The sequence below is a fragment of the Pelodiscus sinensis genome, chromosome 1, assembly GCF_049634645.1.
Source record: "Pelodiscus sinensis isolate JC-2024 chromosome 1, ASM4963464v1, whole genome shotgun sequence".
Taxonomy (NCBI): Eukaryota; Metazoa; Chordata; order Testudines; family Trionychidae; genus Pelodiscus; species Pelodiscus sinensis.
In genome coordinates, this window is record NC_134711.1 from 142,900,470 (window position 1) to 142,927,441 (window position 26,972).

The 26,972-nt window shown below is 42.9% G+C and overlaps 1 protein-coding gene across 4 annotated transcripts in view; it reads left to right on the plus strand.

Annotated features, from left to right (window-relative positions):
• The window catches only part of GSK3B (glycogen synthase kinase 3 beta), a 226,812-nt gene that overhangs the window by 123,667 nt on the left and 76,173 nt on the right, over positions 1-26,972 (plus strand). For all 4 annotated transcript variants that reach the window (XM_075905473.1, XM_075905448.1, XM_075905459.1 and 1 more), the window contains exon 4: positions 18,150-18,260. In XM_075905473.1, coding sequence (XP_075761588.1) covers positions 18,150-18,260 — 111 coding nt within the window. The remainder of the gene's footprint in view (positions 1-18,149; positions 18,261-26,972) is intronic.

The window sequence follows — 26,972 nt, forward strand, 5'->3', positions numbered from 1 at the left end:
TTGATTAGAACTTAGGTGGCATGTTGTCAAAATATTCCTTAGTAATGGAAGTAAGAGAAGGGAAGTGGTGGCATAACTGTTTATAGCTTAGACAAGTTAAATACAATTTCATGGCCCAAGCAAAAGGTACATGTCTAGCTTGAAGGCTTCCTCCCTTCAAAATTTCAAAGGCCTCTTGCAAACAGTGGAGGGGGGTTAAAGGTCTCAGGAAAAAAGCCAAGGGCTTTTGCAGGAAAAAATCATAGGCAACATAAATACAGGAGTTGCTATCAGATTTTTCTATATAGAGTGCAGTTTATAAACAATAAGAACACTGGCAATGTTAGTTTAAGTAGAATATATATTTTTCACTTCATTACAGTGTTTCTATAAGACAAATGATTCAAAATGCTGCGATGAGCAATTTAAAAAATTGTCTTACACCACTGAAATTTTCAAGAAAAGAAGCATGAATTAGTATAGTACTTCATGGTGCCTGAGAGTTAGAGGCTTGTTCTCTTCCATATACTAGTCAGTTATCTCTGGTGGATCTACAGGTGGGTAATGAGGCCAGAATACACAGATCTTGTCATAATTGAGGCAGACATCTCGCACTGGGACAGGGTGGATCTGAATTAAGTTGGGCTCCAGTGTGCTCTTCCTTTCCCATTTCTCTGTTTCCTGTTTCTGTTGAGTCTTGAAATACTGTGTTCCTTGTCGTAAAGTCCTTTTCCATTTTGGTCATTGAGGACTTGTGTTTCCCATGAGTCTGTCTATATTGCACTTCCTGTTGGATTTCAAGCACTTTTTTTTTTTTTTTTTTTTTTTTGCCTGCCCCATATCCATTGGTCATGATTCAGTTGTGAATACATGACCTGCTTCGATTTTTCTTGCATTCAAAGAATATGAACATCCGGGTGGTATTGTTGGTGGAAGATAATAGCTCCAGTGCTGGAGATTTGGCTTGGAACAGAACACTGATGTGGGTGCCTGGGTCTTTTCACTTGATCCAGAAGATCATGCAAAGACACCATGGATGGTATCATTCAGGAATCTTGAAGTATCTACTCTACATGACCCAGGTTTCAGCACCATACAAGAGAGCAGGGATAACTGGCCTGGTACAAGAGAAGCTTTGTTTGATTCTTGATGTGATGATTTTTCTAAGACATGTTTTCTCGAATGTCCCAAAGCTACATTGGAATATTTGAAGGTGGTGTTGAATTTTCTCATCAATGTCAGATTTGTGTGACAGGTAGTTGCCAAGATAAAGGAAGTGCTCGATGTTCTCCTGGGCTTCTTTATTGATCCGAATTATGAGAGCAGGATCCTTGGTCATTTGGAGCCTATTGGTGCAATACTTTAGTTTGCTTGGTGTTGACTCGGAGACAGAGTTTGTTATAGGCCTTAGAAAAAATGTCGGCTATCTTTTACAGATCATCCGAGTGAGCGCAGAGGGCAAAGCTGTTTGCATATAGAAGTTCAGTGACTGATTTAGTCATAGTCTTGGATCCGAGGTGACTGAGGTTGAAGAGATTGCTGTCCATTCCATATTGCTTGTCAGTTCTGGAGAGGAGCTTGTCACTGAAGAGAAGGATGACCGCAAGGAAGATGGAGAAAAGGACTGTAGTTGTCTCAGCCTTGCTTAACTCCTTTCTTGACTAGGAAGGGGTCTGTTTCAGATCCACTGCCGACGGTCACAGAAATGTTGACATGGAGTCAGAGGACAGCAGCAAATTTTGGTAGGCATCCAGATTTATGGAGAATTCCTCACAGAGGGCCTCATATTTGGTCTATTGTTTTTGTGAGGTTGTTGACAGCCAAGTATGGTGGTCATGGTTGCTGGCAGCACTTTTCCTGAAGTTGATAGACTGTGAAAACCATCTTGGTGATGCATAAAATAGTATTCTTAATGTATAAGTATATGTAGCAAAGAACAGCTAATTTCATTGTTCTTTGTCTGCTTGAGACTAATTGATCTGTTAAGAAGCTTCAGAGGAGTAGCCAACTTAGTCTGTAACTGGAAAAACTCAAAAAACAAAGAATAGTCTAGCAGCACCTTAAAGATTAACAAAAGTTGTAGATGGTATCATGAGCTTTTGTGCGCAAAACCCACTTCAGATGAAAGGAGTATTAAAAGTCCAGTTCCAAAATAAATAGGGGATAGCGGGGGAAGAAGAAAGGGGGAAAAATAGTGAATTAGAGTGTTCATATCGCATGACGCTGATGGAGAAGGTTCAAATTGTTCTTAAGTACCCATTGTTTGGTTGTTTAAGTCACTAGGATGTGGAAGGTAGTGTGCTAGCCATGTAATGTTTTTATTCATACCTTTGTGATGGGTCCTAAACTTGTAAATGAAGTTAAGTTCCAACACTTCCCTGTGTATTTGGCTTGTGGAATTGGCCTAAAACAACATGGTGACTTGGACATCCATTAATGAGTGCCTGGGTAGGTTAAAGTGTTCTCCAACAGGTTTCTGTGTTGTCTTTTCAAATATCTGATTTGTGTCCATTCTTTCCCATAGACACAGTCCAGTTTGGCCAGTATACACTGCAGAGGGGCATTGCTGGCATTTGGCATAGATCACATTTGTGGATGTGCAGTTAAATGAGCCCTTGATGTGGTGGCTGATGTGGTTGGGTCCAGTGATGAAATCACTTGTGTAGGTATGTGGGCAGAGTTGGCACCAGGGATGATTGCGGGGGTGGGTTCCTGGATAATTATGATGGAGGTGTGCTGCATGGTTACTGGAAAGAATCTGTTTGAGGTTAGGGGGTTGTCTGTAGGCAAGGATTGGCCTTTCCCCCCAGGCCTGTGAGAGTGAGGGGTCATTTTCCAGGATAGGTTGTAGATTGATGATGATGTATTGGAGGGGTTTAAGTTGCGGGCTGTAAGTGATGACAAGTGGACTTGTCCTGTTAAGAAATGGGCTAAATCCCAGTTTCAGTGTTGGAGATTGAAGGGGGGTGCTCATTGGTTAACCAATATGGTTACATGCAGCTTCCCCTTTGCTGCCTATGTAACAGGCGGGGAGCTGCCACTCCTCCTATGCTCAACTGTCTCTGTATCAGAGGCAGCAGAACATGGAGGGAGGTTGATACATGGGCAGCAGTGTAGGGAGGCAGGCGTGAGCCGCTGCGTGCTGGAAGACAGAGCCACCTCCCCCCGCCCGCTTATGTTGCTGCCTTTGGCATACCACCCGCCTCCCTGTATTGCCTCTCGCATGGAGCCTCCTGATAGAGGCAGCAGCGTGGGGGCAGGGCACAGGGAGCTAGCTTAAAAGCCTGCTTCCCTTGCACACCAGCTCTTATTGAGACGCTTCTTTTCCTCCTCCCTGCATGTAAACATGTACCCGCTGAAAATTTCAATAAAATAAATGACTTTTAGCATCCCTAGTGCACAGGGCAGCTTAAATATAACTTCTCCTCTTTGGTACAGGGCTTGTTGCATCCACTTTGCCAGTCCTGTGCAAAACGACCCTTGGAAAGTTGGTATAAAGGATAATGAATATTTCCATATCTGGTTACTGACCTTTATTTCAAATTTACACCAGTTTTGAAGTTGAGAGCCACATTTCATAAGTGCTCAGCTCTTGGCACCTCATTGTTCTTAGTGGTGCTGCGAGCTGCTGAGCTGTTGTTTAAAAAGAGAAAATAGCACCAGATGTGAGTGCTGAACACTTCTGAAAATATGGCCTTGAGAGGAAATGCCTAATCACAGGAGCTGATAGTTGTACAGGAATCTTCCTCTAGTGTAAGCTTAAAGTAGTTGACTACCGTGTAATTTGATGGATTGCCATCTAGGAAGCAAATCTGAGAGGCCAGGATGACACAGGGAATCATAAAATGAGTAGTCCTGTGGCACCTTGGAGACTGACACATATATAGTATCATGAGCTCTCATGGGCGGGCAAAAGCCACTTCAGATGAGCTTGAGTGGAGGGAAAAAAGGGGCACTCTCAGAATTATAACAGGAAAAGAAGGGAGAGGAAAAAATTACTCGTCAGTTGTAGTGCTAGTTCTGATGAGGCTAATTGAGTAGCTTTTGATGTCAGTGAAGTGTTAAATGTAAGAAAAGCAAGTTTTATAATGGGCCATCCAGTTCATGTCTTTGTGCAAGCCAAGGGGAAACAGTGTCAAATGTACATATAAAGGTCAATTCCCCACTCTCTCTCTCTCTCTCTAGTTGGCTTGTGAAATTCCTTTCTAGAAGAATGATCACTTTTAAATGCATTGATGAGTGTACAGGTATGTTGAAATGCTCCCCTACAGCAGGGTTACTCAACTTTGGAAGCCCAGGGGGCCATAAGGATACCTCACAGCACATGCCAAGGGCTGCAAATTAAGTGTGGTTGCATATGCATGTAACTCTATATGCAAATAGCTTTTTTCACACTGACAGGCATGAATACAAAGATTAAGGCAAGACTACATTGCACGCAGGCAAGTCCCCATTTAAGTCAGTTTGCTGATATTAATAAAATGCAATATTTACCCAATTTCTACCTGTATGACAACATTTTTAACGAGCACTGACAATCCAGGAATTTAACTACTGAAACACATATCAACAGAAGACAATCAAGCCCTTTATGACCAGTGCATCTGGCTGATACTTAAAAGTTTTGGAGCAAATGGCCTGTATGAGAAACACAAGAAATGTGAGTTCAAAGCACCTCTGACTTCAGGCTATATCCTTTCCCCCAATGGGATAAGCATGAATCCTAAAAGAGACTCTGCAACTGTGGACTGGATGGCGTCGAGAAACACTTGTTCTCCAGTGTTTCTTAGGTTTGTCACCTTCTTACCCATGGTTTATCAAGGGTTGTTCAAAGGTGTTTCAGTTAACCAGCTGGTCCTAAAGGACACTACCTTTGTTTGGAATCAGGAAGCCCAGTCTGCTTTTGATAACTGAAAAAAAAAATTACATAAGCGCCTTTCATATTTCACCTGAATCTGACACAATCCTTCACTTTCAAAGCAGACACTTCTGACTATGATCAGAGCAGTGCTATCTTATCAGCATGGATCCCTGAGTATTCTCCATCCTTGTAAGTCCTACTTCTGAAAGCTGATAGCTGCGGAACAGAATTATGAAGTCTGTGACAGGGAGCTGCTGCCTTTGAGAAATGGTATTACTTGGAAAAGGTGTGTTTTCTGGTTCAGGTATTCATGGATCATAAGAATTTGGAATATCTCTGAAATGAAAATGCTCTCAGTGAGCACCAGAGATCCATTGGTCCCTATTTTTCCTCAATTTTATTTCATGCTAACCCGTTGTCCTTTTACCCAGAACAGTAAGACTGATGTGTTACCTTACCAGGACCGGCCCTGTCATTTTGCCAGTGTCCTAGTGATCAAAGTTTAATTGTCCCTTGTGAAATCTGTCTTTCCTCATGATTCGCTTACGGTAAAATTCATGTTCACCAGTACATATCCAGCCCTGACTCATGTTTCTTGATAAAGAACAGTGTTCTCTTACTTTAACATCAGATTTAGGTCCCCAGTAGTCAGGCACATCTGGTCATATTCTGGACACTGCCCAGCCCTCAGGAAAGATGAACTACAGTTATCCCAGCCCATTCAGGTCATCCAACAGACTCCATTTAACCAATATGATGAAGGTGCACCTAGTATCCCATGTTCCCCTGCTGAAAAAGTACTTGGACCATCCTTTTCTGGACAGATAGACCCACCTTCTCTCTCCCCTGCCACCCAAAGTCATGGTCCAGAAGCATAAGTATACCTGATAAAGCAAATCTTGGATTGTAAGGCTCTCCAAGAGAAGCTTTTGTACCCCATTGATTGTGTGGGCTGTGGTCCAGTTGATTACTTGTGGGAAGCAGCTGACAGCCTAGATGCACCCTAGCTATCTTAGAGATTCTGTTGGTCATATCCCGACACAGTTTGAAGACTCGTGGTAAATGCTTTTTGAAATGGGGATGATGAAATACCTTTTGATTCTGCTGAATTGTGAAGTCATCCCTGATCCTGCTTAAGACTGATGGAAAGGCTCATGCAAAAGGGGTGCTAGATCTCTTCAAATGCACTGGAATCCCTGGAACCTTTAAAAAGTCTCATTCCTAGGATGCTTCCTGCCTTCCTCCACCTGAACTTTCTAGCCTACTAGAGACTTCTAGAATAAATGAACTATTGAGAGAAAGGACAACAATTATTAGAGGAAAGGAGTATGAACCACAAAGGCAGAGGGAAAGTGGTGAAAATAGCCACCAAGAGGAAGAAGGATTTTGACAAATGGATCTTGAATAGCCTTCCATTGTTTTGGTCCTAAAGAGTCATTGATTTTAAAGGCTGAGACCCAAGAAAAGGGAGATCTGTGCTTTATTTTTTACAATGGGTATATCTCATGTGTATCTCAACAAGAAGATAAAGGCTTTCAGTGGATTTATGAGATGTCCTTTCCTGTCCCTGTGATATTGAACTATTTGATTCATGTCATATAAACTTGATCACCATTACTGATCTGAGTTACGAGTAAAGAATTTTTTAATAACCGTATATATGTATGTGTTCAGTAGTGAGCCAGATAACCACTAACAGAGACAGAACAGTTCACAATTATTTATTTCAACCATAGAAATTCCAGGGAGGGATAGCTATTTTTTAAGGTGATGCAAAGCCAGTAAAGCGCAACAATGCAGAGAAAAAGCAAAGCTGAATAGTAGGGAATGCTACAGGGAAGATTGATTGGAAAATATAATAATCCCTTAGTGAAAGCAGTACTGTGTTGCATACCAATCTTCAGCAGTCTTATCTATCATCTGTAGGTTTCTAAACGGTCTTCAGGGAAAGAACAGATAGGATTCTAGGTATTATGGGCTTAGTCTATGAGATCTTGGAATACTAACCTGTTGGGCTGAGCTATGTTGTTGCTCTTTTGGCTTCTTTTGAATAGGTCCTGCTCAGGAAACCTCTTTGCCTGTCAGCCTGATTCTGGGATAATAAAACATAATATGAAGGTGTATTTTTCTAATGTACTGATTCTTGTTTTTCTATCATTCCATAAGGCTGACGATTGCTATCTTGCCGTTAGCCTGCGACACAAAATGTAAACTATAATTGACTGAAGCATTAGCTATCTTTTTGACTGCACTTTGCTGAAAAACATTTTTTTGAACTGTATTGCAAGTGACAATAAAGCTGGACAAGGGGAATGTTTTTTGTGATGTCTGTTCCAGAATGTTTTCATGTTTTAAAGCATTTTTCTGCACAAAGCATCCAACTTGATAAGGGATGGCTTGCATAAAACTATTCAGCTATGTAAAACCAGATATAATGTAGGCCGCAATGCCCAAATTTATCGTCTGCATTTTGGTTTAGTTTCGTTGTAGTATATCATAGCAGTGTTTTTACATAGGTGTGTTAGAGCACTTAATTAATAATCTGATTAATCCACATATTTAATTTCCATGTTCAAAACATGGAGACAAGACCTGGGAAAGATGTGAGCACAAATTTCAAAATATTGTTGTTTGATAATTATATTTCTGGTTATGAAATCTGTTTGAAATAAGAGTTTATCCACAGTAATCAAAAAGCATCAAATGAAAGTCTAGATCGGTGGTCCCCAACCATTTAAGGTTGCCGGGGGCCAGAGGGCGGGGCCCCCCCCATAGCTGCGTGCCCCGGGCCGGTGTGCCCCCCCCAAGCGCCTTGCGCCCGGGCTGGCACTCCCCCCATGCGCCGCGTGCCCAGAGTGTGGACGGCCAATCCGCCGCGCTCCCGGGGCCAGCGCTCACCGTGCGCCACGTGCCCAGGGCCAGGCCAGCCCCAAGCACTTGGCGGGCGCACACAAATGCCCCCGCGGGCGCCGTATTGGGAACCACTGGTCTAGATAGTGCATGAATAGCAGGCAAAATGCTGATTGTTTTGCTGCTAAGTGTGGTTGATTTTAACCTTCATAGTCTTCCCTGGAAGGGCACACACCCAAAAGTGCACCCAGCTCAGGAATAGAAGCACTCCCCTAGAACACCTCAATCTAAGTGTCAAGTAAATACCAGCATAGTACTGTGCACTGTGTAGCAGAATGGATTGAATGTATAGTCTCTCACTCCAGATCAGCAGAGACTTGCATACTTGGGGGGGCCAACTGTTAAGTCTGGTGGGACTGTGATGGGAATAATTACAGTTGAGCCATCTGATTAAGAAAAAGCATTAACTGGCTCCCGGTGGGGACTTATCCAAGCACCCTTGGCCAGAAGAATGGTGGTCCTGACAGTGTTTGAAGGATGGAGCTATATAATAGGAGGAAACAAAGGACCTTTCTGGTGTCCAACAGTTCTTGCATAAAGAAGGAACTATTTAGAGGGGCCCTATCTTGTTTGTTACTTGCTCAGTTTTTTAATAAACTTTTTTAAAAATCAGCAGCACTGGTGCGTGGTGACAGATTGTCAGTCCTGGAAATATCTGTATCCACTGAACAAGTATAGCATGAGCAGCTATGTGAGTTTCCAAAGCAATGTGTCTTATGCATTTGTAGGGGAGAGAAGCTTTTTTTAAAGTTTTTAGCAGTTTTATAGCTAGTCCCCTATCTCATCCATTTTGTAAGGTTGATCATTTGAATCTTCTAGTTGGTGTTTTTTCCTTTAGCTGCTTTCGTAAGGGTGAATTCTTATTGTGGAAGTAGAAGACAAATAACATTTTTAGAGACAGACACAGTTTAGATAGTTGGCGGAGCAGGCTGCCTTACATGGATCAACGTTGTCCTGTGTCTCCTGACCATTGATTTTCCGATCCAAAACCCCCAAGTGAATATGGCACACATTTTCACAATGCATAATGGTAAATCTAAGTCCTTTCAGCTTCACAGCTTGGATTTATTGTTTCAGGGATTCTTTAATCCTTCCCAAATAGTTGTGGGACTAACGTAAACTTATTATAGGTAGGAATTCCTGGACTGTCTTCATGAATGAGTTTTTTTTCTTCTTCTTTACTGTATATTTTTGTAGAAATCTAACTGTATGAGGAAAACTACATGAAATCCTGGTCTCTGTCTGTGAATGGGGAAATGCAATTGCTATACCTGCCCAGTAATGCAATTGCTATACCTGCCCAGTAATCCAGGCTTGTTCGAAGCTATGAGCTACAGGAACTTTTGGCACAATAACTAGTCCTCATCAAACTTGGCTTAGATCATAAGCTAATTTAGAGGACCTGACTTAGCTCCCAGTGGACATAAGCCTGTTATAAAATCATCTCAGATTTACCAGGACTAGAATAAAGGGAGGTCACAGGTCAAGTTGAGAAGGATTGGCAGAGCAAGGAGGCAGTGGAAGACACTGATGTCTGGGAGTTCTTCAATTCAGCACTGAACATTGGGAGAGCTCTGAGGTAGAATTCCTGTCGTATCTGGAGAGCTAGTAGTATGCACAAGTGTTTTCCTAAGCATTAAAAATCACCTAGTAGTTGATCCAAAAAATTTCAGAGCTGGAAGTGAATTTATACTAAGTACACTTTGGAGCTAGGGGTAATGTGTGCGCACATTCACCTCCTATATTTTTGTTCTACAATTCAGGTCGAGCTCTGCCTTTTGAAATACCTGCAAGCTGCGAATTGCAAGTAAAAGCTCATGTGGCCACTGGATGTCACCATTTCTTCATACAGATAAAAACACCTATAGTTTTTCAACTCCCAAATTCATCTAGAACAGTGGTTCTTTACTTGGGGTGCATGCACCCCATGGGGGTGCGAGAAGCCCTTTCTGGGGGTGCGAGACATGCCAGATTTTTATGATATATCTTGGGTTTAAAGAACTGACCTACTTCAGTGATTTTTAATAAAGGGTGCAAGAACATATTTTGAGAACCAAAGGGGTGCAGGCTGCAGTAAGGTTAAGAACCACTGCTCTAGAAGATTATGGCTACTAGATGCTTTGAGGGGAAGCTCATAAAAGCAATGCAAACTTTTTTATGCCTTGTTTATTAGGCCATGTTTCTTAGACAGTACCTCATGTTTGTACAATAGGGGAAGCCATGGGGTTTGGTGCATGGAATAAAGCTGCAAAAAGTATATGCTATATTTTGTTTGTTTGTTTGTTTGCTTGTAGGGCAATTGATTTGTAGGTTTTTAGATAAGTCAGATGGCTGGGTCTGAATTTTCTGGAGTTCATGTCACACTAGGATAGTAGGCACTTCTCTAATATTCATACTAGCGATGGACAGCTGAGGCTAAGGAGTGAGCCACATGAAAGGTCCTCTTTCATCTCAGTTGGCCACAAGATTGTTGTAACCAAGAGGGTCTCCCAGGATAGGTTAGTTTTGCAAACTACACTAGATTTTGTGAAGTGCACCAGTTGAACCGTAGCAGTGCTTTGAATGGGTGCAGAGGGAGTGCAAGACTGAGTCAATGTTGTGTGCCGTCAGCATGTACATGACTTCACGTGCCCTTGCTTTACGTGTGTCATTTTAGTAATACCGGTAGGAAAAAAATTGTAGACAAAAGCCAGTGGATTCCGAAACCCTGCATGTGAGCAATGGCAAAGAAAATGTTTTGCAGACCATCCATAGAACCCTGATGGACCACAGGTTGCCCACTGCTACAGGGTGGTAATATATTTTTAAAGGTGGCATAATCCAGCTAAAATGCTAAACTGAGTTTCCTGCCTGTGTCCAGCTGCTCAGGGTAAGTTAAACATCCTTTGGGAATTTCTGCACAGAGCTTGAGCTATGCGATAGTGTTCCAAATCTTCTCGCTGAATAATGTGGTGTTGTATGTTATGTGCCCTTGAAAAAAATTATACATCTTCAATACAGCAAAGGTACCTCTTGAATACACAAGCATCTATGTTCCTGCACAGCCAATCTTTTGTTCCACAGTGCTTTACAAACACTTAATAACTTCAGTATGAAAAAACAAATTCTCTGTGGTTTTATATCTACTGTTGGCATTGGTGTCATTAGCCTTTCATTCTCTTACTAGTTTTTAGCTGACTTTCTCCCCCAGTAGATGACATGGTAAAAGGTCTGCTTACTTCATAAATTGTCTATATAGTAAGGATGTTAAAATGCAGTTAATTGACTAGATGGTGGAATTTCCGTCGATAGGCACTTCCACATTCCTCCTTTGAAATGTACAAGAGCCCCAGCAGCCCGTGTACAGCCCGGGGCCAACGGGAAGTCCGGCTGACTCCGGGCTGCACACAGGTGCCTACTTTGAAATGCACAAGAGTCCCCAGTGGGGGCTCGTGTACATTTCAAAGCCATGGAGCCCCGGGGTCAGCTGGGGAGTCCCCAACTGACTCTGGGCTCCATGGCTGCCCCCTTTGAATTGCTGCCGAGGTGGCGTTTTAAAGGGGGAGCCCACTGCACAGCTATCGGAGAGAGGCAGCAAGAGTGGGAGCTGGTGCTGTGGAGAGCTGGCCTAAAAGCCGGTCCGTGTCGTTCTCACCCAAGCACTATCTCTGTAAGGGGCAGGGGAGGCAGAGGTATAGCCAGGGACCAGAGATGAGCCAGGAGTCAGCTAATTCCTGGCTTACTCCCAGTTCCACCTGCTCTACTTTAGACCTTTAAATGTGTTAAGAGCCTGTTGGCTCTTAATACATTTAAAAGGCAGAGCTGCAGCTGGGTTAGCTCCCAGGGCTGCTGTGCTAACCCCGCTACGGCTCTGCAGTTTCCCCTGCTTATCAATTAATTGATTACATGCAATTTAACATCCCTATTACCAACACTAGTTTTTTCTGTATGGTGGAGGGCAGATAAACTTGAATAGAGAGTTTAGCTTGTGACTTCCCAGCATCTTTAGAGAGTGTCAGAAGCTGTGGTATTGAATTTCCCTAATTCTCTCTTCACACAACATTTAAATAATGCAGCAGCTACACAGATGCCAGAATGCTCATTCTTAGAGGCCTATTTCAACTCTGATTTCTGAGATAAAGAACATGAAAAAGTATGATATTAAAACATTCTGGCTTTCAGATCTTCCTGTTTCTCACACTTCCATACTGAAGAGGCTTGGAGTGAGTGTGAGCATGTATGTGTATGTATTTAAAAATTGTACATGCCTATTTTGTCTGGGTTGACAGTTTTTGAGCAATGAGGACTGGTTCAGCAACAAGGCTATAGTTACAGTATTTTGTTTTATTGACTAATCTGAAAGTTTTTAGCCACTGTGGGGCGGGATTATTCGCCAAGTGTCAGAAAACAAGGTCTTTAATGCTTGAGGTAAGTAGAGTTTCATAGCTGGAGCCCAAATGGGGGGGAAACAAAGCTAGATGCCCAAAAAATGGTGACAAATACAGAAAGATACAACTGCTCGTGTACTTGTCCTAATTTAAGGTAGCTCTAGCTCTGATTATTTTTTGGTTTATTCAACCCTAACTGCTCCAAGGAATAAACTTAAAAAAACAACAAATAGTCTGGTAACACTTTAAAGACTAACAGAACATGTAGATGGTACCATGAGCTTTTATGGGCACAGCTCACTTCTTCAGTGTTGGATGAAGCCTCTGCTCTAAGGAAAGTGTCTTTAGCCATGCTAGCATCTCCTCCTGCTTATTCCCTCCACGTCTGTGCTGCTACCTGCTCTGGACAGTGTTGGATCACTGACAAACTCCCATAAATATGTTTTCCTAACTGACTTGATTTCCCCTGTTTTCCAGTCCAGTGATATTGAAAGGTAATGTGGAAGTGGGTCACATGGAAATTGTGTGAGAAGAAATGAAGAGGAAGATTGCTGGAAATCATGATCCTTGAATAATGCCCCCAGTTCGCAAACCTTTTAAAATAGTCAGTTCCCTTATGTGATGCACTTGTTTCATAGTGAATGTTTTCTTGAAAGAATGTAAGTTACATGATCCAGAAAAAAAACTGCTCAGACATGTTACTTTCAAGCTCATAGAAAACCTCTTAAAGGCAACTCAAAAAATGTGTAGGTTTCTTTGGCCCTATTTTTATGTTTACAAAGAAGGAATGAGATTACAGTTTAGCAAGTGATGTATGAGATTCACGTCATGGTATCTGCTAGGCAAGCTAACTCAGAATAGTTGACTCATCTTTTGCTGATGAAAACATTATTAGCACAGTGTACTTTTGAAGTGTCACTTGGTTGTACAGAATCCGGGAAGCAGCCAGGGAGGCAGAACACACGAGACTGGTGGAGTTAAAGCGGCGTGAGATAGAGGCCATAAAAGCCCAAGCTGCCCACAAGGAAGCCCTAAAACTAATACGACTTGGAATGGACAAGTATCAGAGGGGTAGCCGTGTTAGTCTGAATCTCCAAAAACAAGAAGTCCTGTGGCACCTTATAGACTGAGGTCTGTAAGGTGCCACAGGACTTCTCGTTGTTTTTGGAATGGACAGAGAAGGAAGAGCTTGAAGAGCTGCTTGAGAGAAGAGGGAAAGAGAGAGGCTGCATGAACTGGCTGTATTGGTTGAGAACTTTGCGCCATTGATTCAGGGAGATGACATTGTGGCTGAGTCCATCCCAGGGACTGTTAGCAGGGGTGAGGAATCCATTGCTGAAATGCCAGAGGGGAAGGGAAATACCACAGGGGCTGTGGAGGGGGCAAGAGAAACTCTTTGATTTTCCTCCAGCTGAAGGGCACCCTGTCACAATGTATAGATTTTTTTTTTTTTTTTTTTTTTTTTTTTAAGAAAGCGGATCATGCTGCTTTGGGGGTGGAGGAGTGAGGAAAATTCACAGAAATGGACTAAATATACAGCTCAAAGTACTGAGTTTTTGACCAATAAGCTTAATGTATCCTTCATTCTGAAAGCCACCATTACAGGAAGAGAGAAGAGTGGGGGGAGAAACAGGTACAAGTCATTTGGGCTGCAAAAGCAGGTGGGGAGGTTGCTATGACAATGAAAGAGAGAGGAGTGGGAAAAGAGAACTGTCTGTTACAGAAGAGGAGAGAGCCATAGTAGAAGCAGGTCTGCCAGCGTGGATTTGTGACAGGAATCTAAGTAGTAAATAAAACAAAATGTGCAAATATTGCCTCAAGGGACTAAAATTATGTCTGGATTCTGGTGAGCTGAGCTTTTTACTTATGGGAATAGAACCCTTGCCATGGAATTACAGTCCTATATCTGGCAGAGCATAAAATCACAATCAAAAGGAAAACAAAATAAATCACAAATGATTCTAAACTAGACCTGTATCTCACAGTTATTGGACTTTGTTTTGTGATTATTAGTTCCACAGGTTAATTATATACTGCACGAAACGGTTTATTAATTTTAAATTTAAATGTTTAAAATTTTTAAATTTAAATCATTTAAATCTTTACATTTTTTTCTTCTCACTTATTTTTGTATATGGAGAGATCATAAATGAGTGCCAAGTTTCCTTATTTTCTATACTTTTCATTATTTTGAGTACCTTGAGTCTTAGAGTCAAAAATAATAATCTACCTTGATGATAATACACAACCTGAGTGGTCCCTAACTAGGGAATTTGCCAGACAAGGGGAGGTCAGGCCTTGGGTTCTCCCTGTGCCCTCCTCCTGTTCACGGCCCCAGCCACCGCACTACTTCTAGCACACCTGCTGGGGTTTGCTGCCCCTGATGGGGCTCCTCCATGAACCACTAACCCCACTCTGGCTGACGGAGTTCCCTGCCCCTGGCCAGGCTCCTCTCTGGGCTGTCTTCCAGCTTTGGCTGGTGCGAATCTACACCCCTGCTTGTGTTCTCTCTGACTGGCCTCACTCCAGCCACAGCAGGGCTCCGCACACACAGCTGGCAGCACTCTCTGCCCCCAACTGCCGGCCCTGCTACAGCCAGCGGGTCTCCATGCTCCTGGCTGGCCAGGCTTCTTGCTCCAGCCTCACTCCAGCCGCAGCAGGGCTTTTCTCTGGGATGGTCTCACTCCATGCTCCTGGCCAGCTGGGTTTACTGGCCCTCTCTGGTCCAGCTACATCCATGGTCCTGCCAGACCTCGGATGTTGCCGGAAATAGAGGTTCAACTTGTAGCGGACTATGTGCTGAAACTTACTGCTAGTATATCTTGTTTTAATCTGAGATGCGAGTATCCTATATAACTGTACTCACCTGCACATTAAAAATAAATCACATTACATATTCAGAAGGCTGCATCTATACTGAAACTATTAGAATGATTTATGTATGAGAATGACATTTCTCTCTTAAGTATGGGTAAATTTGAATGTCAAACAGAATTTTATATTTGTATACAAAACGTATGTCATGTCTATGCAAAGTCCCATTGTAGCTACGTTTTGGCTTAGCTTTTCCTATAGTAGCAGTGGTGAGAGTGGTAATATAGGAAGGCTTTCTGATGCTATGAGTGGTACTGAATCATTGTGGACAGAACAAAAGGACACCATAGTATTGTTGGAGTTTGGTGGTATTTATAAAGACTATTGGTACCTTTTCTATGCTGGCACTCCCACCAGTGGAACTTAACTGATGATAGCAACAGCCAGACTTGTTTTGGGGGGAGAAGATGAATCCAAACCAAGCTTTAGAGATTTGCTCTTTAGCTTAAAAGGTACCAATAAATGCTCTCAAAATGCCCCTGAAAGTATGTATGTTTGCCCTCAAGTAATGATACTGGCAGATAATATCACACCTCTGAGTTTACCTCTTCATATTTTCTTTATTCATTGGAGGTCACTGCTGTTTGCTTAGGCAGAGTAGAGACCGCTTAAATAATTCAGTGATTAAATGACTACTGCAAATGCATCTAGAGGTTTTCTTTCAAATTGGGAGATATTAATTAAAAAGTGTAGCCAAAGGACCAACTAGTGAGTCCCAGCTGAAGTCCTGGCAGTACTGTGCTCCATTTCCATTCATGAGGCCTCTTAAATGTTATGGACATCTGTTTTTTTTTTAATTTAATATTATCTATATTTTGGGGGAGCCAAACAACAAATCTTCTCTTTTATCTGTTTTTATTTTTTGAAAATAATCAGTGTAGGAAATGTATATACAATTCAGAGTTTCAGAATAGGATAGAAGGAATACCTCTGAGTACTGGAGACTTCTGGGACTTAGTTCATCGCTAAGACTGAGCAGCTCAATTGGTGGTTAAGTGCTGTCTGCATGTGATGTCTTGTTTCATTTAATTCTTTTTAACATGAATAATTTAAGGAAGGGAGAGAGCTAAAATCAAGACCCTGTATGTGAGGTTACAGATTTTCATCCCTGTCCTGTCTCAGTGAGAGATTTGAAATTAAGTTTCAGAGCTCTCTGAAACTGGCAAGATGGAAATGTTAAACATTATGCTAGAAACTTTTTTCTTTCTCTGTTGTGTTATGCTTAGGGTTTTTGTTGGGTAAAAAGAAAAATCTCTTAGGTCTCAAAATACTTTATAGCAGGGGGTTCCCAAACTTTTTCATACGGGTACCAGTAAATCCATTCACGAGCTTTTGGAGGACCAGTAACATTCATTTGCATATTCATTAAGCAAAAGATGAATATGCAAATAAGTTGTTTCTGGTCCTCCCAAAGCCCCCAGTGCCAGCTTTAGCAAAGCTTTTGATACAGTCACCCACAATATTCTTGCCAGCAAGTTAAGGGAATATGGATTGGATAAATTAACTGTAAGATGGATAGAAAGCTGGCTAGACCAGGGTTTCCCAAACTTTTTACTTGAGTTGGAACCTGTTTTTTTTTTCCCCAGTACTGTTTTTTGCAGCCCAAAATATAAATGCATATAAAAAAAATGAAAAATTAATACATTTTCACTGTTTCACCCGGCTGCATCCTCCGCCCAGCCTGGGCCAGGGTTTGGGGGACCTGGAGCCACACAGGCACTCCGGGAGGCGGAAGCAAGAGCAGATTGGGGGTAGGATATCTGGCTAGAAAGAAGGATGCAAGGAGGGGACTTGGGTAGGAATTGGGCCTCCCTGGTCCCAGATGAGGGATTTTTTTGGACCAGGGGAGGTCATTTCAGGTCTCCTGGTCATCGTCCCCCTCCCCCCATCAGGCTTCTTTATACCTCTCTCCCCTGCACCCCAACTGAGCTGCCCACTCCCGCTGGTTCCCTGTACCTCCCCCAAAACCACCTCAACAAACTGCAGCACCAGTTCCCTGCAGCCCCTCACAGCCCAGCTGAGCTGCCCTTCTGTTCCTTCCCCCATCCACCTCAGCCCAGTTGAGCCCTGCACTGGTTCCCTGCATACCTCCCCCACAGCGCAGCTGAGCCCCTTTCCCTGCATCTCCCCACCCAAGTCCTGCAGAACTGCTGAGCCCAGCTCTGATTTCCTGCCCCTGTCTCCTTCCCTCTCTCCCTTTTAGTCTAGCCTCGGGTTCCCGGCACCTCCTCCCTCCTGAAGCTGCTTTGAGCTCTGCATTTCCCCCCCCCCCCCCTCCCAGCCCAGCTCAGTCCAGCACCCTGCACCCCTTCACTCTCGCAGTCCAGCTGAGCTCTGTTTCCCTGCATCTTTCCTCAAACTGCACAGACATGCTGAGCTCAGGGCTGATTCCCTGCCCTTCCCTCCCTCCCTCCCCTTGAGTCCAGCGCCAGGTTCCCTGCACCTCCCTCCTTCTGCAGCCCAGGTGAGCCCCGAACCACCCCCCCCCCCCCCCCGCCTCTGCCAGGAGCCTGTAACATCCAGCTGCATCCTCTGCCCAGCCCAGGACTTTGGGTCCCGGCGCCACACAGGCACTCTGGGAGCCCGGAACACCCCGGCAGCCATGCTGAGGCCTGGTATTTTTTTTCCCACGGACCAGTATTGGGCCATGGCCCATAGTGTGGGAAACACTGCTTTCTAGCAAGGTTAGATTAATCTGATTCTGTTGAAATACTTTCAAATATGCTAGAATTAAAAAACAAACACACTTTTTTAAAGTAATTAAGCTGAGGTGTGTCAAGAAATTTGAAGTAAGCAATTCTTCTAAGAAGTGTAAGATACCTTCCCCAAACCTCTTTTATAGAGACTTGAATGGGCCAAGTGGTCACTGACCTGTTTGGTCTCACTTATACTGGAAAAATGCCTCATGTTAGAAAACCTCTTAATTAATCTGTTTAACTGGAGTGATATTGAATGTAATTTAAATCATGTTTAACATAGCTTTAAAAAGTCACTGTTTTCTCTTAACATAATGTGCTTCTCCAATGTAGACATACCTTTTGTTAAAACCTTAGAACCTTGCAAGCTAACATATTTCTTAAGCTGCCAGCTGCCTTTAATACTGTGCATTTCCCTGTTTTGATTTTTTTCTCTATTATTTTTGCTGTTTTCTCTTACAGAAAGACGAGGTATACCTCAATTTGGTGCTGGATTATGTTCCTGAAACAGTATACAGAGTTGCCAGACATTATAGTCGGGCCAAACAGACACTCCCTATGATCTATGTCAAGGTAGGTAATTGTAACTATAAATTGAAATAGGAAATTTGCTGTATATAACATTTCAACTTTTCTCCAAGATGAACTTTAAATTCTTCCATTAAATTGCAAGGTGGACTAAATATTGAAGGGTTTATTTCAAGATTGTGTGATTTATAAAAAGAAATTATTACAAGAGGGAATAATTGTGGACCAGCTGTATAGATAAACATTTTAAGGTAGCAAGGTTCAGCGAAAGTCTGTGCAGTTGTTTAGACTCCTACATTTTCAGAGAAATGATAACCCAGCAGCAATGTTTTGTCTGAGACAAATCAATGCATCTGGGCTGTTGTGGAAGTACTATGTTTACAGTTTGACAGCATGCCCTTCAGTATTTGCCCAGTTAGTTTTGGTCTTATGCTATTAAACATTTTTTGGTGTTTGCAATGACGAAAAGATCATATCTTGGATGTAAGCTTACATGCTCATGGCTTTCCTACACACACACTCTGGGGAAGTTGGAATATTGATTTTTACTTAAGCATATCCTGTCCTATGAGAACTGATGTGGTGTATTGTAAATTCTCTTGCTGGAGAAATAAAAAATTTGGCAGCCGCGGGCGCTTGTCATTCATTCTAGACCTGGGAAATGTTTTTGTACTCATTGATACAGCAGACTTTACTTTTCATCCTGCTGTTGATAGAGCATTGTCTTGATGTCTGGAAACATGCATTCATTTACCTCAGACATCTCAAATGCAAGAATAAAGTCAATTACATCTGATTTTTTTTTGAAGGATAATTTAGCAAGGTAGGGTTGTCAGAGTTTTATTAGCCAGTAGGTCAAAGAAAGTGTTATGAAGCCTCTTTGGAAGTTGTCAGTGATGTGAATTCTGGCAGAGGAGGATTAGACTATCTATCAATGTCTACATAATAGTAGTAAGTATAGCATGCTTTACTCCACTTAGGAACGAACTGTCAGTTGCACACATACAAAATGGGAAATGACTGCCTGGGAAGGAGTATAGCAGAGAGGGCTCTGGGCTCAGAGTGCTAAATATGAGCCAACAGCGTAACACTTGCCAAAAAAAGCAAACATCATTCTAGGGTGTATTTGCAGGAGAACAGTATTGTAAGCAAGACATGAGAAGAAGTAATTCTGCTATACTCTGTGCTGATTAGGCCGCACTTGGAGTATTATATCCAGTTTTGGACACCACTTTTCAAGAAAGATGTGGGCAGATTGGAGAAAATCAAGAGCAGCAATAAAAATGGTTACAGGTCTTGAAAAAACATGACCTATGAGGGAAGATTGGAAAAAGGTGGTTTTTTAGTCTGGAAAAGAGAAGACTGAGATGGGATATAACAGTTCTCAAGTATATAAAAGGTTGTTACAAGAAGGAGGGAGAACAATTGTTTTTCTTGGCCTCTGAGGATAAGACCAGAATGAAAAGGCTTAAATTGCAGCAAGGTAGGTTTAATTGGACGTTGGGAAATACTTCCTGTCAGGATAGTTAAGCACTGGAATAAATTGCCCAGGAGGATTGTGGAATCTCCATCATGAGAGATTTTTAAGAGCAGGTTAGATAAACACCTGTCAGGGATGTTTTGCCATGAGTGCAGGGGATTAGATTAGATAACCTCTTGAAGTCCCTTCCAGTCATATTATTCTATGATATAGATTCTAACATATAATATGGAAGACAAAAAAATAATTATGTAAAATGACCAAAAGCCCACAACAAATTGCATCCAGTTGTATTCTAAGACAGACATCTATACTACATTCTGTATATACCAGATTTTGACTCCTCGGGTAATAACACTCTTAAACTCTTTTGGAGAAAACCATCACAATATTCCTCTTTATAAATGGAAATTCTCACAACAAATTTGACTTGTTTGTAGGTATTGCATTTTAAACTTAACATTTCCTAATCATGTATCTGGAGTACTGTATAATAACAGAAAATAAACTGGACCTAGAAGCCAGACTAGTCAGTCTATTGACAGAAATATGGAAAAAGAAAAAATTCATGAAGAATAGCTGCTGATAAAATTGAGACACATATGACCTTTATAGCTGTTTCTATGAATGAAAAAACTTGAACACTATTCTGAAGGCAGCCAAATGTAGACATTAGAGTATGTACTTCAAGAGTTCCAGAAATGATCTCCTGAACCAAAAGTGTCCTGGCTTGATTTTTATTGGAATCTTAAGGGCAAGGAGTAAGAATAATCTTGCTGTCCTTATCAGCCCTTATTACACAGGGTTTGTAATTATTAATGTCATGTAGCCATATCCCTGCCTTGCAGCTCTAATTCCCGTAGTCAGAAGGATCCTGCTTTGCAGCTGGACATTCTTGCTTTGGCCAGTAACCTGCCAGGTAGAGCTCTCACGAAGATGATCAGCTTCACAGCAAGTCCCCATTCCCATGTTTGTAAGCTACAAACATGATTGATTGACTAGAATTTAAATATGGGAAGAGTCACTACTACTGTTTAGCTTGGTTAGTAGTTCCCTCTCCAAGCAGAAGTGACTGCTTACCTTTTTCCTCTGAGATTTAAAAGTAAAGCTCTCAGTGGAGAAAGATGGGGATACAGCTCAACTGACAGGTGGCAAGACAGCAAAAAAGAAATGCTGGAGCAGGGTAGGGATGTTAATGGCTAACTGATGAAGCCCCCACCATGGACAGAGGGCTGCTCCAGCTCTTTGGAGCCTGCCGCAGGCAAGGGGCACTCCAGCCCATCTGTGGTGAAGGGATAACTGGTTAAGTTAACAATTAATTGTCTGTCTAATTAAACAGGATTTTACATTGCTAGTAGGAGGGCACTGCAGGGAATTGCTAAAGACCTTAAAAGTAAAATCAAAGGGGGATGGTCTTTAAAACTTCCCACTCTAGATGTTTTGGACTGAACCTCAAGAATGCTCTTGGGACAGGATGACAGAGAATGGAAAGCAAATTTAGGGTTGTAATGGCATTTTTCTTGGGGCTGTGTGTCCAATAGATTGTGTTTAAATTGAAAACCTCAGTCTCCCTTCCTCTCCTCCCTACTTCTGAACTATTTCAGATGTATAGAGATCCTCACGACAGTTGAAAATGAACCTACAGTCCTATGTAATGGGGAGAAGTGGTGGCTGAAATACTTCTGGCCCAGTATTTGTATTTTACCATCAAGTGTAAAAATTGATATAATATTTAGAGACACTGAAATTCAAACTGAACCTCGACTATGTTTATCTGCACTGTTCTGTTTTTCCCCCTTACAATGATGAGATTTTTAGTTCACCTTCAGAATATCACAGTTCCACTCTTACAAACTTTAATCAACAAGAATATTTGTTGACACTCTGGTAAGCTGTCCTGGTCTAACTTATTTTTCCATTATTGCTGATCAGCGGGATGGCACAGATGTATGTGCAAGAATATAATTTTGCTTTTGCACGGCATTTCTTGTTTGTGCTTTATTCAGGTAGAGTGGTCTCAGTTTGGTAGATATGATTCACCACCACACTAGCAGTTGTGGCATCTTTCAGTTGAACTGTGGCGAGTAAGAGGCAATTGGTTTGTAAACATCTTGATACCTTGGTGATCTGCTCAGAGTAGTAAAATGATGACATACAGGTCTGTTTAATAGGGTTTTGGTGAAATATTTCTGCCTTTTTTGTGTGTGTGCATTCCTCAGTATTTGTAAGATCCACTTTGGATGTGTTTACCCAGAGCATGGAGGTCATTGAAGAACATTCTCTGCATGAAATTATGGATTTTCCCATAAGGTGGTGGTATTCCCCTCAATGGCCCAATGCTCTTCCTCAGCAGTATGTTTTTAAGCAGAACCATTTTGACACTTCCTCACATTGTACATCCTGCAATTGCACCAGTGCATTCTGGGACTCCTAAAGCACCTGTTCTTCTTTGAGTGGCCTCTACTTAATGCTCACTCATGATGCACCAGGTATGTTAGGACCTTGATAGCGGTGTCCTTGTAAATGCTCATGCATGCTTCTTGTTCTCCCTTTCCATATTCTGCAGATGAGGGTGTAAAAGTGTCATGCGCTAGCTCCCTCAGTTCCTTCCAACTCTGTCCAATAGTGATGAATTAGGAACCAACACAGATCTCATGTCTGGATCTTTCTCTTAGATAATGTCTAGTTAGTTAGGAGATGCTAATTTTTATGGTTACTGGTTTTAGCTTCATTAGCTTTATTTGTGTTTAGTGTATCGTTCAGAAGCTATGTGTCAACATTAAGACTTGCTGGCAGATCAGAAAATAAAAAACAAAAAAGCTTCAGTCAATGTGGCTTCTGTTCTTACGTCTTTCTAGCATTGGGTGCTCAGACACAGTGTCTTGCCTGCTTTGGTGAAAGACATTCACCTTTCAAGTGCTCCATTTGCATCATCTTTACCCTAAGAGCAGAGAAGAGACAGTGGACTATAAGCAATACTGCTTCAAGGAAGCAATTGCAGCTCTACCTGCCAAATGGGGTAATATGGTTTGTTCCAAGAAATGACATACACCACTCTTGGCATTGAATGCATTTGAGGACAAATTACTTACATAAACCTATAGATCAGAAATCTATGGAGTCATCAATGGCAACAGCTTCTATGAGAAGAGCCAGTCCACAAATAAGAATCTTCTCAGATGCTACTACATAGGAGCCAAGTAGAGGACCATTGTGTAAAGACTCCAAGTAGAGCTAAGAAACATCCAATTGTGACACAACCGTAACTGTCATTGTCAGACTTTGATCCAGTAGGAAAATTGAAGGATCCAAAGATTGACTTATTAAAATAGAGGCAGCAAAAGATAGTATCAGATCTGGTTGCCTGTTCCCATTCCTTTTCCCAACCTTCTTTGGTGGTACTGATACAAATTCATCTATCTGCTACAATGCTGCTGCCACAATCAATTTTGAGAATAAAGAGTAACAGAAGAGAAGGGACTCGTGTTTAGATTTGACTGCAGTAGGGAACAGAAGGGTAGAACAACAACAAATGTCATCTTCTCTTCTGTTCTCCTAAAACATTAGGTTCCCCTAGAAAGTTTCTGTCCTATATTGGATCCACTCCTTTCTTCTCTGGACTCCTGATAGTGTCTGAGAATGGCAGATGCCTTGCACGTTCTATTCTAATATTATGAATATGGACAGCTGGCTTTATTGGAGAATGCCCCAATGGCACAGAGATGACCTTATTAGTTAACTCCACCTTACTGAATAGATTTGCAGCAATAAGAATATAGTGGGCATCTTCAGTCACCAGTCCCTATAGAACCGAAGATACAGAATCCATTGATACCACACAAGAAAGGAGACCAGTCTCCTGCTCTAGTGCATGATTGTTTTAGGTGGAGGAACAGACTGCCCTTCAGGGGTTGGAGGAATTAGATCTTGAAACCGACAATTTTATGTCTCCTGAAGAGAGCCTGAGTGTCTGCGCTGCCACATTTTCATCAAAGGAGAACAGAGCGTTTTAAGAATTGGCTTATTTTATATCATTCCCTCCCCTGCCCTTGTGCCAGATTCCTTAGGAGTGGAAGAGCTGCTTAAAGATCTAAGGGTGTGTCTAAACTGCATCCCTCTGTCTGCAGATTGATGCAGATTATGCAGGTCAACATTGCAAATGAAGCGGGGATTTAAATATCCCGTGCTTAATTTGTATTAAAAATGGCCGCCATTTTTGTCGGCAAAAAGCGGCGATCTAGAGGGATATCTGTCGAGAAAGAGAGCCTTTTTTGACATCCCTTATGCCTCCTGCAAGGTGGTGTACAAGATTTGTCGAAAAAGGCTTTCTTTCTCGACAGATCCTCCCTTTAGACTTCTGCTTTTTGCTGACAAAGTTCTGAGTCGGTAAAAAGGTGGCCATTTTTATGCAAATTAAGCACGGGATATTTAAATCCCCACTTCATTTGCAATATCGACCTGCCTAATCTGCATCCCTTTGCCGACAGAGGGATGCAGTCTAGACATACCCTAAGGCTACGTCTACACTGGCCCCTTCTTCGGAAGGGGCGTGCTAATTTTGAAAGTGGGAATAGGGAAATCCGCGGGGGATTTAAATAAACATGGCCGCCGCTTTTTTCCGGCTTTGGGAAAAGCCGGAAAAAAGCGTCTAGACTGGCCTGATCCTCCGGAATAAAGCCCTATTCCGGAGGATCGGGCCAGACTAGATGCTTTTTTCCGGCTTTTCCCAAAGCCGGAAAAAAAGCGGCGGCCATGTTTATTTAAATCCCGTGGGGGATATTTAAATCTCCCGCGGATTTCCCTATTCCCACTTTCAAAATTAGCATGCCCCTTCCAAAGAAGAGGCCAGTGTAGACGTAGCCAAAGAGTGGTTCAGTTTACTGTAGTCCCTTCTTGCCCCTCATCTCAAAAAGGACTGAATGGAAATACTTGTTCCTTCAAAGGACTATGAATATTTGTTTCTCTCTCTCTCCCCCCCCCCCCCCCCCCGACCCTTAACCTGTTAGTGGTAGAGGCAGAGGCAACCAGGGGCAATGACAAAACACTCCAAAATACTAGACTTGTTAGGGGATACACTTTCATTGGTCAGGTGAGGGTGGCGAATTAACAAGACCTCCTTGGTTGCTATGGTTTCACTATGTGGCAGACCATGGGTAAATTCCAGGAATTGCTTCCTGAAGGTTCCAGGAAGAGTTCAAAGTGATCCTGGAAGAGGGCATGTTGCTGGGTCAGGGTGGCTCTTCAGGCAGCTTTGGATGTGATGGAATCTGTGGTGTGTACAATGACGTCAGCTATATCCCATGTGTGGGGTTCCTGGCTGCTGCTCAGCAGTCTATTCAGGACTTTCCATTTGATGGGCTTGTATATTCCTGGCCCTGCTTGGAAAGGATTCTGACTGCCACATGCTCCCATTCAGGGAAGCCAGCAACATTAGGAGCCTCCAGCCAAGAAAAGCAGAAGCTGCAAGCATCTGCCATCCCCACTCTCATCCCAGTTAGGTGTTATCCACTCCAAACATGGAGCTAAGAACTCATTTTGATGCCCCCGAGGGTGGCACAGCAGACTTCTCCACGGATCCTGTTTTCCCTGTTTGACTATGGCCTTTCTGGTTTCCTCACCACTTGTTTCACCCATAACCTCTGACTATTGGGTCTGGATCCAATCTTGCAGGATAATTCGCTCCAATTCCTCTTGTCACTCCATCCCTTTTCAGAGACCCCTTTCATGAGAATCTTCTCATTCAGGAAGTTCAGGAGCTGTTATAGCCGGGGTGGCAGAGTAAGTTCTGTGTGGGTATTGGAACAGGAGGTTCAGTTTCCAATACTTTCTAATGCCAGAGGTCAAGGAAGATCTGCTGCCCATCCTGAACCTGTAAGACCTCAACAGGTATCTTTAGGATGCTCAAATTCCACATCGCCTCCCTAGCCTCCATTATCCCCTCCCTGGATTGGGGAAGCTTGTAAGGAAGCCCTCAACCTGAAGGATGCATATTTTCACAGGGCATAGGCTTTTTTTGTTTCATAGTGGGCCATATACCCACTACCAATTTGCAGTTCTCTTGTTTGTCCTGGCTATGACATCTAGGATGTTTTGCAAGCGCAAAGCAGTGATAGCGGCCAGCTTCAGGCATTGGGCATTTACCCATACACTAATGACTGGCTGGTCAAAGACTTCTCCAAAGCACAGGTCCATTGAGATGTATTAGTTCCATAAGCCACGTCATTTTCTAAGACACCTGATCAGTGAGGAAAAAGTCCACCTTAATTCCAGCTCAAAGGATAGAATTTATCAAAGCAGCTCTTGACTCCACCAAAGCAAGGGTGTTTCTGCTGATGGACCTGTTTTGAGCCGTGTTGGACCTCATCACAGAAGTCTCCATGTTTCCCCTGAGGATGGCAAGAGTATGCCTGCTTCTACTTTCACATAGCAGCTAGACATGTTAGATAGCATGTAATTGAATAGTTGTGTAACCACATGAATTATTATTGGTTGCATGACTATTCAATAGTCTATGGAGGCAGAGTAGGCAGCCAGTGTGCTCCCAACCCGGCTCTTGACCCCACTCCCAGGGAGCACCCTGCCATCTCGCACTGCGGACTCTCTATGGGTATGTCTACACTACCCCGCTAGTTCGAACTAGCGGGGGTAATGTAGTCATCTGCAATTGCAAATGAAGCCCAGGATTTGAATTTCCCGGGCTTCATTTGCATGAAGCCGGCCGGCGCCATTTTTAAATGCCGGCTAGTTCGAACCCGTGCCGCGCAGCTACACGCAGCATGGAGTAGCTAGTTCGGATTATGCTTCCTAATCCGAACTAGCTGTACTCCTCATTCCACGAGCTGGTTAGAAGCCTAATCCGAACTAGCTACTGCGTGCCGCGGCACGGGGTTCGAATTAGCCGGCATTTAAAAATGGCGCCGGCCGGCTTCATGCAAATGAAGCCCGGGAAATTCAAATTCCGGGCTTTATTTGCAATTGCGGATGACTACATTACCTCCGCTAGTTCGAACTAGCGGGGTAGTGTAGACATACCCTATCAGAGGCAGCAGTGCGAGATGGCAGTCAGGAGCCAGTGCGTGAGGAGAGGCAGTTTAAAAACCAGCTCTCTGCCTGCTGCCCCACCGCTGCTGTCTCTGATGCTTAAGGCAGCAGTGTGGAGCAGCAGCTGCCCCTGTCTGCAGGGGGCGTTCAAGCTCTGCACAGACAGGGGCTCCTGCTGTGTAGCAGCCTCTGTCCACACCAAGCCTGGGCACATTGCAGACGGGCTGCTTCACGGC